The sequence below is a fragment of the Xenopus laevis genome, chromosome 6S, assembly GCF_017654675.1.
Source record: "Xenopus laevis strain J_2021 chromosome 6S, Xenopus_laevis_v10.1, whole genome shotgun sequence".
Lineage (NCBI taxonomy): Eukaryota > Metazoa > Chordata > Amphibia > Anura > Pipidae > Xenopus > Xenopus laevis.
In genome coordinates, this window is record NC_054382.1 from 87,591,034 (window position 1) to 87,606,938 (window position 15,905).

The following is a 15,905-nucleotide window of genomic DNA, read 5'->3' on the forward strand; positions in this document are numbered from 1 at the left end:
TTAATGGAATTTTTTTTGGGGGGAGGGGTAATTATCCAGCAAATTTTCAATATATATTGCACATTTTTACTGGATGAAACAGTTCTGACTTGTAGAACAATTTTGTAGAAGGTAGCTGATTAATCTATGAAGCATGCAAGGTAACTGCTGCATTGTTGAGTCAGAATCAACGGTTCTGAAAGGGACAGGCAAATGCTGCTTTCTATAGAAATTGCATTAGCAAATCATTTCAAAAACGTTAGAAATTTTAATTGAATCGGTATTGTAAAGTTATTAACAACTTGTTATTTACAACAACTTTAGTTGTTTTATATTCCTTTTAATTTAACTTTTATTAGAAATATTAATTTTGAAAGTCTCTTTTCCTTCATAAATAGTTTTAAGTCCGTGTTGAGTCCTCCTGTTTTATTAGAGGAGAGTCAAAAAGTTCTGCTTTGCATGATGTCCCATTGGATGCCTTTAGTGAAATCAGAGACTTATAAAACATCATTAGAAATTGTTAAGGTAAGAATATATAATGATTTATATTTTTTTGTGAAGTACCGTATATACTCGTGTATAAGCCGACCCGCGTATAAGCCGAGGTACCTAATTTTACCTATGAAACCCAGAAAAACGTATTGACTCGCGTATAAGCCTAGACACAACTCAGAAAAGTCTCAGAAATATCAAACAGTCGGTTTAATGTTAAAAATCAAGCCATGATGCTTAAAACATTAATTCATAAAAACAAGCACAAGTTTAAAAAAAAATGTAATTGATTGGCCAGGCAGCAGCTAGTCGTACCCATCTCATAACAAAGGGAACAAACATCCCAACAGATCCACTCAATAGCCACATATATAAATAAAATACAGGTGCTAAGAGCAGCAGTGATAGATAGATGATAGATATGGGGCTAGCCAGGATAGTACAGTATGTAGTAGACAGTAGGAAGACAAAAAGTTAGGGGCCACAGGGAAACAGTAGAAGGCATGTTCCCCAGCGACTCTATCCCTAACCATACAGAGTGGCTGCTTCCCCCAGTTACCGTAAGTAGAAGGCGTCGTCAGGAGGTGTCAGGCCCCGTCATGTGTAGCGACAGGGGGTGCCGGCTTTACTTCTAGCCCCCAACCAACTCAACTGCACACACAACATTCCACCACCGGGCCCAAGGCGGCTTAGAGGGAGGCGGGGGAGCCATTTTTACTTCCCAACCATCTCTCCTGAAAGTTTTTTTTACACGCGATCGATGCCGGCTCCCCTGCACTGCGAGGGAGAATAAAGAGCGACTGCGCCAAGATAGAAGGAAAGCACCGAATGTAAAGCCTACCTGGCCGCAAGCAAATCCGGGCGTAAGGAAGGTCCAGCGTAGAAATTCAAATCCCGTAATATCGGATCCCTCACCTCCCTCTCCCATAGCGCATCAGGACTCTGTGACTGACGATCGCCGCCCGGAGCAGGTCCAGGAGCTCCGGGCGGCGCGTCCTTCCCTGCCGGCGTCGCTCCCAAAATGTCGGCGCCCATGGCCGCCACGTGGGTAGCAGCGCCGGCGCCTCTACCCACGTGGCGGCCATGGGCGCCGCCATTTTGGAAGGACGCCGGCAGGGAAGGACGCGCCGCCCGGAGCTCCTGGACCTGCACCGGGCAGCGATCGTCAGTCACAGAGTCCTGATGCGCTATGGGAGAGGGAGGTGAGGGATTGGCGTATGACCCGCGTATAAGCCGAGGTCGAGTTTTTCAGCACATTTTGGGTGCTGAAAAACTCGGCTTATACGCAAGTATATACGGTAAATTGCCACTTGTCTTTCACATATTGAAATAAAAGGAAACATTGTGGATGGGAACATATTTTTGGTACACAGAAACTATTAAATAAACCTGACATTTTAGTGAGTTTAATACCCTGATTGAGTCAAGTACATTCCAGTTTTGAAGGCCTCATAGTGTATGGCACAAAAAAATGGTTTAAATGTGGTGAAATGTTATAAATTTGGTTGAGGTGAGTTGAAGATAAAGTTAGCAGTATATATGTAGCTCATACTGCATGAGGGATTTTTTTATTGGTTCTAAAGCATACTTGCCTGCTTTATTCCTTGTAAGGTTTCTAATATATAGCTTGAACGTGAGTTAACATGATGATTCTAGATAGATGTCCAACCCTTACTACCTTGAAGGAAATATATTTTATACTATGTATCGTTTAAAGGGGACCTGTTGCTTGAAAAATTATTCCAAATCCTATTTTATGACATTAGTCAAGGCAAATAAACTTTAATTGCACTATATAAATTATTTGAATCTTGTTTCCTTCGGTCTGGGAATTCATACTTAGAGCAAGGCAGGAGCCATTTTTGTGGACACTGTTATTAAGGCAAATCATCTCAGATGATTTGTTTGTGCACCAGAATGGGGGACCTTATGTCCATCCCCATGCATGGGTTACACAATTAAATGGTTAAGAGAGAGGGGGAATGTGGAGAGTGCAGTGACATCTAGTAAGTGCTGAATTCAAAGTGAAAATAATTGCCTGCTCTGCCTCTATGCCTAAGACCGTAGGACTTATTTATCAACATTGTTTAAACTTGGGAAGTAACATGGCCACCAGTTGGATTGTTCCCTTTCATTTTTTACCAGCATCTGGTTCAAATATTCTAATCCTTGGTTGCTAGAGGTTACTGCCAAGGTACAAACTTATTGGTAAATGATCCCCCTAGAGTGTGTATAACAAGAGCATCAGTTGTAAGTAGATTTATGAGTCTGATGCTTTCCAAGCATAATTTATTTGTGTTTATTTGCAGTTCACATATGAAAGTAAACGTACCCTCACTCTTTCGTTGCCTCTCATTGTGCTCCCACCTTTTGGTTTCTTTCTTTATCTTTCCTGTATTTGAATTTTTGCTCCCAGGCCTTCCATTATTTCAAATCCACTTGCTGTCTTATAACTGCTTTCTGACACATGTATTCATTGTGCAGACATTTATTATTTCCGTCCTTTTTATTTAAATATTTAAATTTTTAGGAATCCTTGGGAATTCATAACGTCACCAAACCTGTGTCATCCGTATGTCAAGGTATACATTTTCTCCTCCACTCAAAGGTGCTCTATGAAATAGCTACATTTGGCTTACAAGAATCAAACACTGAGGTATGAAGTGATGTTTCTGAATTATTTAGTATATGTGAGTTAACTAAAACAATAAAGGGCTGGTTCACCTTTACGTTACCTTTTTAGTTATAGAATGGCAAATTCCTAGCAACCCCAAAATGAAAATTTGCCTAATAAAGAAAATTCTAAGCAACTTTCCAATATAGATTTATTGAAAAAATTCTGTGCTTTTAAAGTTATTTGTAAAAAAAAAAAAAAGTTGCTATCGAAAGCAATTTGCTGGCCAACTACATGTCTTCCCTGGTCAGGCCAGTCCTATACTGACTTTCCTCTTATTCATTAAGAATTCAATTGTTTACATAATTTTTTTTATTTATATTTTTTTGTCTAAAGATATGTACCGCAGCAAAGACAATTCTCTCATATTTACTTCAAGGACGCCTTGTCATGGCAGATCAAACTTGGAATACTTTTATTGAATCTATTTGTCCAGTAATTCCCATTTTACAGGTATGGGTTTTTTTTATCATCTTTTGAAACACTGATTTATCTTTATTTCCTTGTTTTTCTTGTGATTGTGTTTTGTTTTTTGCATTCTAAATATTTTTTCTGAATGCATGGAGGCCACTCCGTTCTTCAATGGATGCTGTTTTCTATCACATATTCTACAAAATGTAATGCTATGCTTTTATGGTTACAGTTTCAGAAGTATAAGCTACGCTTGAAAGGGAACCGCATGCATTGTAGATGTAGATTGACTTTGCTCCCTGAAAACACTCATATTCAGGGCAAAAAGAGCTCACACCTGCATTTCCAGGCATTTTTCATTCAAGTGAATTAGAGCTGTGGGAAGAAATCGTGGATACTTTTCAGCTGGGGGAAAAACACTGGCTGAAAACTGCCCCATGTGAATTTAGTCTAAGCCACATACTATATACTGTAGATATGAATGTGAAAATACAGACATCATATTCTAATTTGTATTTATATTGGGCCAACTCTTAGTAAATATCTGAACAGTGCAAATTAATAATTTAATTATTTAGGACTTGTCACCATTTTAATAATACATTTCATTTACAAAACGTATCGATATGCAGTTGTTTAGCCATGAATATATGCTAACTAGGTACTGTTTCAGATAAAAATCAAACTGTTTGACAAGTAAGATTTGTTTGCCTAAATATAAGTGAATGTTATTCCTGAATTACTTTTTTTTCCTTTTTAAGGGATTTGCAGATACAGAAGAAGCCCTAGGTACATCTATATTAACACTGTGTGAAACCTCTGCAGATGACAAAGGGATTTTAACCAAAACTGCAAGGATAAGAGCAGCTCTGCGGCAACTTTTTTCTAAAAAGCAGGCGTGGGTATATTTTTTTTTTCAATAAGTTTAAATTTAGTGTGAACTAAATGATATTGACCGTGACACTTGAAATAAGTATGCACCTTTATGAACAATACCATTGCCTAGTTTGTGCTAATGATATGTACTTGCAGTGGTTTGTTTTATTAGCACATCATAGACAATGTTTACTCTTAGAGAGGAGTGCCAGGCTTTCTTCAACTCCTTTACTTTCCTTCACGCACGACCATAAATGCTGCAAGGGCCGGGTGCCAGTCTGTAAACACATACAAAATCCCTCCAATGACGCCACTCCAGAATCAGTCAGTCAAGTGGACCCACCTTAATAAACCTTTTTGATCGATATCTACTGACTCAAGCGTGACTGATTCTGGAGTGCCGTCATTGGAGGGATTTTATCTTAAGGTGGTCATACATGTTAAGATCCACGCATTTGGAGAGGTCACCAAATGAGCGGTTCTTAGCCCACTAAGGCAGGCAGGGCGATAAATATAGGCAGATTTTTTGGGCCTAATATCAATCGGGTCCCGTCGAAAGCCCCCACACACAGGCAGATAACCTGCTGAATTGGACTAAAGGACCAATATTGGCAGCTTTTATCTGCCCTTGTTTTAGCCTCAGTAGGGACAAGATAGTACTTAGCAATGCCAATTACAAGTACAATGGGAAGCAACCCCCAGTGTGTAACAGGTGGATTGTCCCATTCATTGCCTGGAGACTGAAATATGCAAAGAGGCACATTTATGAAAGCACAGTTTGCTAGTGTTCACCAGAAGAGTGCCACAGTTTCCACATTCATTAGTAACAATTTTTTAGAGTTCTCCTCTGTGTGTGATAACATATCACACATTTTTCACATATTACATATGGTCATTTGTAACCCCTGCTCATGAGCTTTGGTTCCTCATTTTTTGTTTTTAGAGTCCGCTCTATGGCCATAAAATGGTTAGCAGTACATTTATTGAATGAAGAGGATTCAACCTGCAAGCGACCTCAGCTTCAAGGAAGTATTTTGTCTAATGCCGTCAGTTTGTTCATCTTAGAACAACCACTTGACCTCAAGCTGGATTGCAATGAAAAGTCATATTTTATGGTTAGTATTGACAATGTGTGTTTTTGCTATATTGGTAGATTTCTTTTGTTGTTCTAATGTATTATTTCTTTGTTTTCTTGCTTTTTCGACTCTTACTGATTCTGTGACTGCAATACCGGTGTTACTTGAGTACATTGGAAACCATAATGAAAACAGTTTTTTAGGCACTTTGATTAAAACATTTTGCCTGCCTGTTTCTTTGTAGTAAAAATACTGTTAAATGGTTACCGATTAAATATCCCTTGTTAAATTAGTTTAGTTTAATCAGTAATCTCTCATACACATAATATATTATTAGCCATTACAGGATTTTCTGGGCAGTCATGTCCTCCCATTCTTAGGCTCTAAAAGCTATACATTCTAGGTTTAGATTTTCAGTTCTAATATGCAGGACCCTCTTTACCTAATTTATGTAATTTGTTTATTGTTTACACCCTTCATTTGTACAGTCCTTCTAAATATATTAGCACGTCATGAATACATTTAAGAATAATAGGTATAAAAAATGATTTAAGCTTTCTATTCGGTCCACGCAAGTGTCAACTTTATGCAATCCAACAGACTGCATGGTCAGCCTGACTTATCTTCCTCCCCACCCACCTGCTATCATGCTTCAAGCAGTGTTATACAGTAGTCATTTTCCCTTCATTTTAAACATTCTTTAATTTTACAACAAATACATATGGAAACATTTGCCATGTCACAAATGTCTATACAAATTATTTGCCTTACACTTCAGTTTACCAAGTAAATTATATGTATTGTTTTATTAGTAATGAAGATCAATAATTATTATTTGGGTTTTTTTAATTTGATTTACAGGAAGACACTGTTAAAAAAGTATGTGAAATATTTCTCTCGGACTCGTTAGATTTTGCTCTGCAAAAATCTGCAGCTGAACAGATGTCGGTTATAGCACAGGGTAAGCTAGTGTCATTTCTCATATTTCCTTGAACTACTACATCACATTGCAATAGTTAACTTCCAATTATAAGTACAATCTTTACACAATTGGGCTACAGAGGATCTTGTTTTTTTGTTAGCGATGTAGAAGCCTATTTATCAAAGTTCAAATTTGTGACGTTTTCAAATATTTTTTCTAATTCAAATGAACTTGAAATTTTACAAAACTCAAATGTTTGCTTTTTATTAAAAATTCTAATATAAAGAACTTGATAGAATAAAAAATCTTGAATGAATTTAATTTGTATTGTACTCTTTCAATGGGTTTACGAATTTTAAAATATTTTTTAAAAAAAAACTATCTTCTCAATTTGAAAAATATGCTGAAAACATGAACTCACAAGCTTTTAGATGCCAACGTTTTACATCGTTTTTTTTTTAAATTTTGTAAGGTTATTTAAATATTGAACATTTGTGGGTTTGAAATAATTTTATAGTTTTATGAATATAATAATTTGTAAGTAGGGGCATAATTGATTGACTTGTTTATCCATTAAATTTCGTTCTTTCTATTTTAGATGTGAAAATGCATGGTGTTTTTAAACAGCAGGGTGTAGTGGACAAAATCCTTCATTACTTACATAAATGTGTTGAACAAGATGGGAAGGTTTGTTAGTGTCTTTTTACATGGTTCTCCTTTAGTCTACCTTACAATGCTATTAGTATGTTATAGAACATATAATTTTTGTTACTATTATCTTTTAGCCTACATGACTACTCTTTTCAGCTTTGCTTCTTCAGAGAATTTCACCCTAAAACTAGGTATAAAAATGTTCAAATTTACACATTGACATCAAGTTATTAATTTTTTTATAGAATGACCTATTTTTAGCAGCTTTTCCAGTGGTCTCTGTTTTTGTATAGACACTTGTGTTTCCACTATTCTTACCTCAGCAACCATAATACTGTTGCTATGTGGAGGCTGCAATTTTGTTACTGTTAATCTTGTTACTTTCTATTTTAGGCCCTCTCCTCTTCATGTTTCAGTTTATCAAAGCATATACTGGTTGCTATAGTGAATTGAACCGTATCAACCCCCTTTTACTATGCTTTAGGAAGCTTTTTCACAATACTTAAAATGCTGATAATAAACTGCATTTTTTCATAACTGTTTCATAACAGGTATTTGAGTGTATGATTCTGCCATGCTTAATGCTGTTACGCAAATTGGTATATGCTGACCCAGGATTGCGGCTGACCCTTTCACAGAAATCAAGTTTCCTACTCACTTTATTCCGAGGTATTAGCTCCCAGTCAATTCCAGTTTCTTGTAGTGCTTTTCTGAAAAAAAAAACAGGGTTGTCTAAGCCCTGCAAAGAAAGTAGCCCAAAATTATGTGTAATTTACTGGAAAGGGTTGTACAGTGCTGGAGGTAAGGGGACCTGACGGTAAAACCCATGCCTTCCATGTATTGTCCTAAAACATCATGCAACTGGGATCTTGTGTGCCCCCAGCAGTAACATCATCAGACATGTATCCAGCTTTTAAACAAGTTGTTATTCTCTTTGAACACACCAAAGCACACAGAACATGCCTTTATCACTAGAAAGATAGTGAATGCATAAAGTGCCCCTTTAGATCACTCCTTCTGCACCTAGCACAAGAAAAATAAAAGAGCAGGCAGAAAGTACAGGGCCCACTGTGCCCACTATAGTTCCCTAACAAGCTTCTAAATGATGATCCACTTAGGGAGCTGTAGAGAGCAGACTGGCTGCTCTCTATGTAGTAGTGAAAAGCAATATGCAATTTTCTTAAAAGGTGTTTAATAATTTCTCTCTTCACAAAATAATAGTAATGTAATAATTAAAGGGATAATGTCATGGGGGGAAAACATTTTTTTCAAAATGAATCAGTTAATAGTGCTGCTCCAGCAGAATTCTGCACTGACCAGGGGCAGCTGGGAAATTGACAAAATGTCTAGCCCCATGTCAGATTTCAAAATTGAATATAAAAAATCTGTTTGCTCTTTTGATGAATTGCAGAATTCTGCTGGAGTAGCACTATTAAATGATGCGTTTTGACAAAGACATGTTTTCCGATGACAGGATCCCTTTAATTACAAGATGCATTGTTATGCTAGTTGTTTTTTTTTTACAAACCATTTAAGAACATTTGCTTTCCATCAGCCTTGAGTTTCCAATAACTTATTAAATGTACAGTATGTAAACAAGTATTACTTTGGTTTTTTTTTTTAAATTTGTGTCACTCCCCCTCTTTTCAGTATCTTTGATGGTGCAGAAAGAAGTTACTTTACTCACAGAAGCTGCTGCTTTACTGTTTATGCTCCTGTTTGATGAAATATCAAGAATGGACACATGGTAAAATGTTTTTACAAAGTGGAAATGCATCTCGTTATTGAGCTGTTAATGTTGCATAATTCTTCCAAATGGTAAAACCTGCTTCTAAGCACTGGGAATTATGTTGACTTTTAACAACTAATATGGAAATGATACTGACAATGGTTACCTAGGAATTAGAATAGTTAAAAAAATATTTTACAGCTGTGTAAAGGAGATAAAAAGGCCTCTGTTAAGTTTACAGATTCCCTCAAAAGCAGTTATATTGCAATATTTTTGCATAATTTTTCTCAACTGTTATAAAAATTCAGGTATAGGTTCTATTAGCTAGTAACCCATTATCCAGAAAGCTCCGAATTACAGGAAGGCCATCTCTTCTAGACTCAATTTTAACGAAATAATTCACAATTTTAAAAGTTATTTCCTTTTTCTCCATAATATCAAAACAGTACCTTGTACTTAATTTTAACTAAGATATAATTAATCATTTATTGGAGGCAAAAAAATCCTATTTTAATTCTTTAAAGCAGAGCTAAGGTATAGAGATCCAAATTATGAAAAGACCCTTTATCCGGTAAACCCCATGTTCTGAGCATTCTGGATAACCAGTCCCATACCTGTACATATATCCTCCACTTCCCTCGCCCATCTCTGACATCCCTACCTTCAGTGGAGCAGAAATAAATGTGGAGTAGCAAGATTTGTCTTTGTTTTAACAGTAGACAGAATTATTTAATTTTTGTTTCATAATAGTTTATTTTTAGTTACTAAGATGACGTTTAATCTCTTCTAATAATTGGAGCAGTTTTTGACCATCTACTAAATCTTAGTTCCAAGCTGCATCTATATTGAAAGTTCCGTATGGAGCAAATCAATGTTTTTTTTTTTTTCCTCACACCAAGTAACTTTAGCTATGTATATACACACACCAAACCCTTGACCTTTTGTTGTTTTTTTTAAACTAAGTAATAAATCCTACAGTGAAATTTTCTTCCTCTGTGATATTTTTATTTTGATCTTTACTTAGGCCTTAACTGTGCAGAAACCTAAAATACACTTAATAGAGGAAAAGGGTGACTAGCTGTTTAAGTTCGGTCAATGAACTTCATGAGCCCCATAGTATTATTTCAAATGTACTGTGTTTACGGTATACCAATATATATTTATTAGTAGGGATGCACCCAATCCAGGATTCGGTTCGGGATTCTGCCTTTTTCAGCAGGATTCGGATTTGGCCGAATCCTTGTGCCTGGCCAATCCGAATATGTAAATTAGGGGCGGGTAGGGAAATCACATGCCTTTTCGTCACAAAATAATTTTTTCCACTTGTTCCTTTCCTGCCCCTAATTTGAATATGTAAATTAGGATTCGGTTCGGTATTTGGCCTAATCTTTCACCGGGGATTCAGCCGAATCCCAAATAGTGGATTTGGTGCATCCCTATTTATTAGTTTTTATTCCGCAATTATACAGTGGGACACTTCTTAGAAAACAAACAGGGATATAAAATGGCAAATACAGTGTGTTATAGTGTACAGAAAGTCAGTCTTAGGAAGTAGGGAGGCAAATTTAAGACAGAGTAGGTATGTATTCTGTCCATCGTGCTTGAGCAGATGGAAAGTGTGGGGGTGTCCCTGCCAAGATGTTACGATATAGGTTTGCAATCCGTTTTGAGGGATTGTCAGACGTGCGGGTATCCAAATATTTTGTCTTTTATTCTAAAACCTGGCAATGTCTGTGAAAGAAAATATTTCTGGAAGTTTTATTTTGCAGTATATCTGTTACAGGTCAGAGGGCATACCTTTTTGCACCCCACCTCCTTTTGGACTTCCTGTCACTGTTGTTAGAAGGTAAGGAGATCTGTGTGTTGTGTCTAGTACACTGTAGTATCCTTTACAGTGGCGCTTGAAAGTTTGTGAACATTTTCTATATTTTTATGAATGTGACCTAAAACATCATCTGAATTTCAAACAAGTCCTTAAATTACATGAATACCTATTTAAAGGAAAGAAACAAAATCTTGTATTTGGTCATGTATTTATAGCCATAACATATCAAATCGGAGAACATGAGAATAGTCTACTAGCACTTAAAAAGGTCACGTGTAAAGAAGATGACCTTAAGACTCAAAACAAGTAAATTCTGTATTTATGCTGTGTTATACATTTGGGTATTTATGGAATATGGGTAACTATTAAAGGGGTTGTTCACTAGAAATAGTCTTTTCAATAGCGTTCCATCTTTTATTTTCTACTGGTTATCCAAATTGTAAATTTCCTGTCTCTGGAATTGGTCTGGCAGCTCAGTAATCCAGGTGCAGATTCTACTACATTTAGTTGGTTCATTTTGTATCAATTCTAACACGTGCCTTTAATGAAATTTGGATTAACCTCAGCAGGGCCAAAGATAAACAATGTATCAACTAAATGTATCAATATAGAACACTTACAGAGTCTGGGACCCCTCCCCTGAGTTGCTTTAGAAAGACAAAAGAACGTGAAAAATGAAACGTAATTGAAAAAAGTCTTTCTTTCTGGTGCATCTGAAACCAACTTAACAAGTGTTTGAAGGTGAATAACCCTTTTAAAAATGAATTTTCACAATTTGTTAAATAAAAAATATGTTTTGGACTGTTTTTATGAAGCTATTAATAATTATTCTTTTCAGTTTGTTGCCATTCAGTTTGTTGCCAAGAAGTATATTTTTTGTTGTAATGGTGATTTGTTTTATTAATTTGTTGTTAACCCTGAGCAAAGTAGATGGTGGGAGTTGGATAAGGTACAGTATTCTTGTCAAGATGGTGCGGGTACAATATTTCAGTGTGGTCTAACAAACTGTAACTGAAATGTTTCCAGAAGTGTAGTAAAAGGTGTATAAGCTGCTTGGTATTTCATTATAGTTTACTTTTGAGTTTGCTGCAATCCATATTTCATCATAATTTTGAGCTATCATATAGCCAGATTTGTTGTTTGAGGTAAACTGTTGTGGAGAGGTGAATTAGCTCAGCTGTCTAGCAAGATTCTGGCACAAAGTTCTCTAGAGCTCTCGTTTAGGTTGGGACTAAGTCAACTGTGTCCCTGATAATCATTTTTAGAGAAAGGATCATAGGAAAGGTGTTTTTGTTACTTAATTATTTTTCACCGTTATAAGTTTCCCAAGCACCTACACTATTATACAAATGTATATGCTACACTGGTAATAATCAACATAAAACTTACCATCCAGTTAAAATAATTAACTGGCTATTATATAGTATCACACTGAAGATTCCTTCTGTTCTAAATATTTTTCACAGTGAATTGTCTTGAACTGTTTAATGTTTTATATTACTCATTTCGGGATGTGATTCTGGAATATTAGCACCTTGCTTGTAAAATGAAATAAACCTTCAAGCTCATAATGACCTTCCAAATAATCCTGAAACATGTTGAGCAGTTTATATAGTGCAAAAAAAACCCACATTCTTCTGAATTCCCAGGGGTTTTAACAATATCATATTCTTTATGGGAATTAGTTTATATGGCTTGAAGGTTATATTATCTGAATATGCACAAATATTAACATTTTAAAGAAAACGCAAAAGATGAACTCTGAAATGTATAATTTAATTTCTCTTGCTTAGATTGGGGGACAAAAAAAACAAATACTTCCTCTACCCTCAGTTTTCTTTTAATGTCCTGAGAAGGAGGACGGACACTAGGTGGCTGGAAGCAGTGGTACAGATTAAATTCAGGTGCCATGATACACAGGGGCCAGTGTTTCTCTGCAGAGCCCATCCAGCCATGAGAAGAAATCATTCCCCTCCGTTGCCCTAATAGCTTTTCTGATCCACTGAGGTAGAAGGGCTTATTCAGGCGATATTACAGGCCTTAAGCATTGAGGACGATCCAGTTACCTTTGAGCTTAAAAATATTTTTTAAGAGGCAAAGCAAATATTTTCGGGTTATGAACAGCTGGATATCTTTTAATTGTTAAGGCACAATGGAAATCTTTGGACCATAGAGTACAACTATCAAGGAGCTTTACGCAGACCTTTCCCTTCTCCCATGAATGTATTGACATATGGTCTTCATCCCCAACTGTAGACCTACCGGTCTCACGTTTATCTAGTCACAGGCTCTGTGTCCTTCAAGGACCTGAAGGGCTTCTGCAAAGCCATACTTATGGCCCCTTCTTTGCCACGGCTTGGGTATCAAAGGCCATGGAGATCTGGATAGAACAAATGGCCCAACTTATTGATTCGGAGGATCCCTCCACAGACCATCTTCTGTCACAAATTGTGGACACAAATGCCTACATCTACGATGCAGCATTATTTGCAGCTAAGCTTATTGTCTAGGAATCTGCCTAATCCTTTGCAGCTAGGCAGTTTCTATGGTTCAAAACCTGGTCGGCTATCCTTACCTCTAAAAGATCTCTGGTCAGTCAGCCAGCAGTTGTTTGGGGCCTCACTGGAAAAAATTATTTCTCAGGTGACTGGGGACAAGAGCACCTTACTGCCACAAAACAAACCTAAGGGGACCTCATTCTTTTACCAAAACCAAAGGCAGTAGACACAAACTGAAAAGCATCAAACTACTAGTCTCCCCAGATTTCCCTCAAAATAGGGCACATTTTGGTCCACAGCCATGAATACCACCAAACCCTCCCAGGACAAGTCCTCTCCGCATGAGGAGGTGCCACTCCGAGAGTATGCTCTTAGGCGGGCACCTAAGACACTTACAGGAGGTTTGAAGACAGATCCCTTGGGTCCTACCAATCTTATTCCAAGGTTACCTCATAGAATTCTCTCATCTTCCACCAGAGAGGTTCTTCATGTTGCGACTTCTGTTAAGGGAACCCAAGTGCTCCACCCATCAGAAGGTTCTCTACGACCTTGCCACAGTTTTCCCCCCTCGGAAAGAGGTTGCTGATTCTATTCAAACTTATTTATTGTACCCAAGAAGGACGGTTCATATAATCTTGTTCTAGACCTAAAGACCATCAACCCTTAGGTCCTGAAGCACCACTTCAAAATGGAATCTGTTCAGTAAGTGCTGATGTCACTGGAGGTGAAGGAATTCATGATCGACATCAAGGACACATACTTACATGTACCTATCCACACCAACCACTACTGTTTCCTTTACTTCTTTGTGGCAGGAGAACACTGGCAGTTTCTAACACTTCCTTTCAGACTCTCTTCCACACCTCCCATTTTCACAAAGATCATGGCTGCAGCTCTGGCAAAACTGTGATTGCATTTTGTGGGAGTCATGTCATATTTGGACGGCCTCCTGTTCAAGGCCCCTTCCCAACCTCGTGCCAAGAGTCACCTCGAGATGGTGGGCTGGCTCATCAAACACCTGAAGTGGGTTATAGTTTGCTCGAGTTACAGATTATTCCTATTTCTATTTTTCTCAGAGGTTCTTGCCATTGTCTCAGTGGCTCGGAAGTATCTCATGCTTAACTTGCTGTGGGGAGGGGCTCCTCTTCTGTTCAGGGTTTGGTTCGACGGTAGGGCTGGTCCTTCCTTCTTCGGCCAGAAAACTGAGGGTAGATGAAGTAGGCAGGGGATGAAGCCCAGAGCAGGAGGAGGAGCTACTTTAACCTTTTAGAGGCACATTTATTAAAGATTGATTTTCAAATTCATGTGAGTTTTTTTTTAACTATTAATTACTAATATACTCAAAATTTAATTGGGGGGTTATTTAAAAAATTGAATATCTAAAACTCACACAAATTTTACAGACTCTCAAACTCAGATCGAATTCGGATTGAATTTGACTAAACTTGATTAGAGTTTTTTCTCCAAAAAAAACTCAAATGTCAGGAAGGCTACTAATGTGCAAATTAGTCCCTGGATCTCTCCCATTGAATTATATATAAACTCGGCAAGTTTTAGGTGGCCAATAGTCGAATTTGAGTTCGTAAAGGGCCAGAGTGTGATAAATCTCGAAATTCAAATTAAAACTCGAATCAAGTTTGGATAATTCACAATTCGAATTTGAGAGTTTTGACCATAAAAAATTTGAAAAATTGAATTCGAATTTTCAATTCGATCCTTAAAGGGGGTGTTCATCTTTGAGTTAACTTATGATTTAGAGAAAGATATTCTGAATTTGCAATTGGTTTTCTTTTTTTATTATTTGTATTTTTTTGATTTATTTAGCTTTTTATTTAGCAGCGCTCTAGTTTGCAGTGTCAGCAATTTGGTTTCTAGGCTACAAATTACCCTAGCAACCATGCATTGATTTTAATAAGGCATTGGAATATGAAAGGGAGGAGGACTGAATTAAAAGATGAATAATAAAAAGTATCAATAACCATAAATTTGAAGCCTTGAGATGGGCTCAGTGACCCCCATTTGAAAGCTGGAAAGAAACAGTTTTTTAATGATTTGTCATTTTCTTCTGTGAGAAATAATAAATAATGAAGACCAATTGAAAAGTTTCTTAGAATTGGCCATTCTACAATATACTAAATTTAACTTGAAGGTGAACCACCCCTTTAAAAAATCTGCCCCATAGTGTCCTTTCTCCAAGCTGCAGGATCTTCATCCCATGGTGCCTCTGTCCCCAGTGTAGGTCAAGAGAAAAGGATCTAACGGTAAGTACAAAATCTGTTTATCTCTCATCACACAAAGGGGTTGTTCACCTTCCCAAACACTGTTTTCAATTCAGTTATTTTCAGATTGTTCACCAGAAATGAAGACCTTTTTCAATTGCCTTCTTGCTTTATTTTTTTTTTACTGTTTTTCCAAATTTGAAATTTAAAGTTTGATGTTCCTCTGTCCTGGTGTCCTGTCACTATCCTAGGTGTATAATGTTTCGTCACATGAGGATTGCGTATGAAATTAAAGTGGCAGTATATTTGATGTTCTTTATGTCTTTGTTTAAAGATTCCATCTTCCTGTGGTAGTTAGTACTTATCATGCTGTCAGTCCCTACACCATGGCTTCTTCCTTATCTGCTGAGTGGTTAACCTCGAAGCCAGTGTCTGTTATGCTTCGGATGTCTTGGAATATTTCTTGGCACCAGGGAATTGATAATTTCCTAAAAACAATGGCAGTCGAACAAGAAGAAATTGAAAAGTAAGTGATAATATACACCGACTGTAC

General features: G+C 37.0%; 1 protein-coding gene across 3 annotated transcripts in view; it reads left to right on the top strand.

Moving 5' to 3' along the window:
• Nucleotides 1–15,905, top strand: part of rttn.S (rotatin S homeolog) — an 87,418-nt gene that overhangs the window by 33,572 nt on the left and 37,941 nt on the right. For all 3 annotated transcript variants that reach the window (XM_041567781.1, XM_041567780.1, XM_018223613.2), the window contains 11 exons: nt 378–504; nt 3,002–3,127; nt 3,482–3,598; nt 4,318–4,454; nt 5,376–5,547; nt 6,370–6,469; nt 7,029–7,117; nt 7,633–7,750; nt 8,732–8,828; nt 10,594–10,656; nt 15,687–15,878. In XM_041567781.1, the coding sequence (XP_041423715.1) occupies nt 378–504; nt 3,002–3,127; nt 3,482–3,598; nt 4,318–4,454; nt 5,376–5,547; nt 6,370–6,469; nt 7,029–7,117; nt 7,633–7,750; nt 8,732–8,828; nt 10,594–10,656; nt 15,687–15,878 (1,338 nt within the window). The remainder of the gene's footprint in view (nt 1–377; nt 505–3,001; nt 3,128–3,481; nt 3,599–4,317; nt 4,455–5,375; nt 5,548–6,369; nt 6,470–7,028; nt 7,118–7,632; nt 7,751–8,731; nt 8,829–10,593; nt 10,657–15,686; nt 15,879–15,905) is intronic.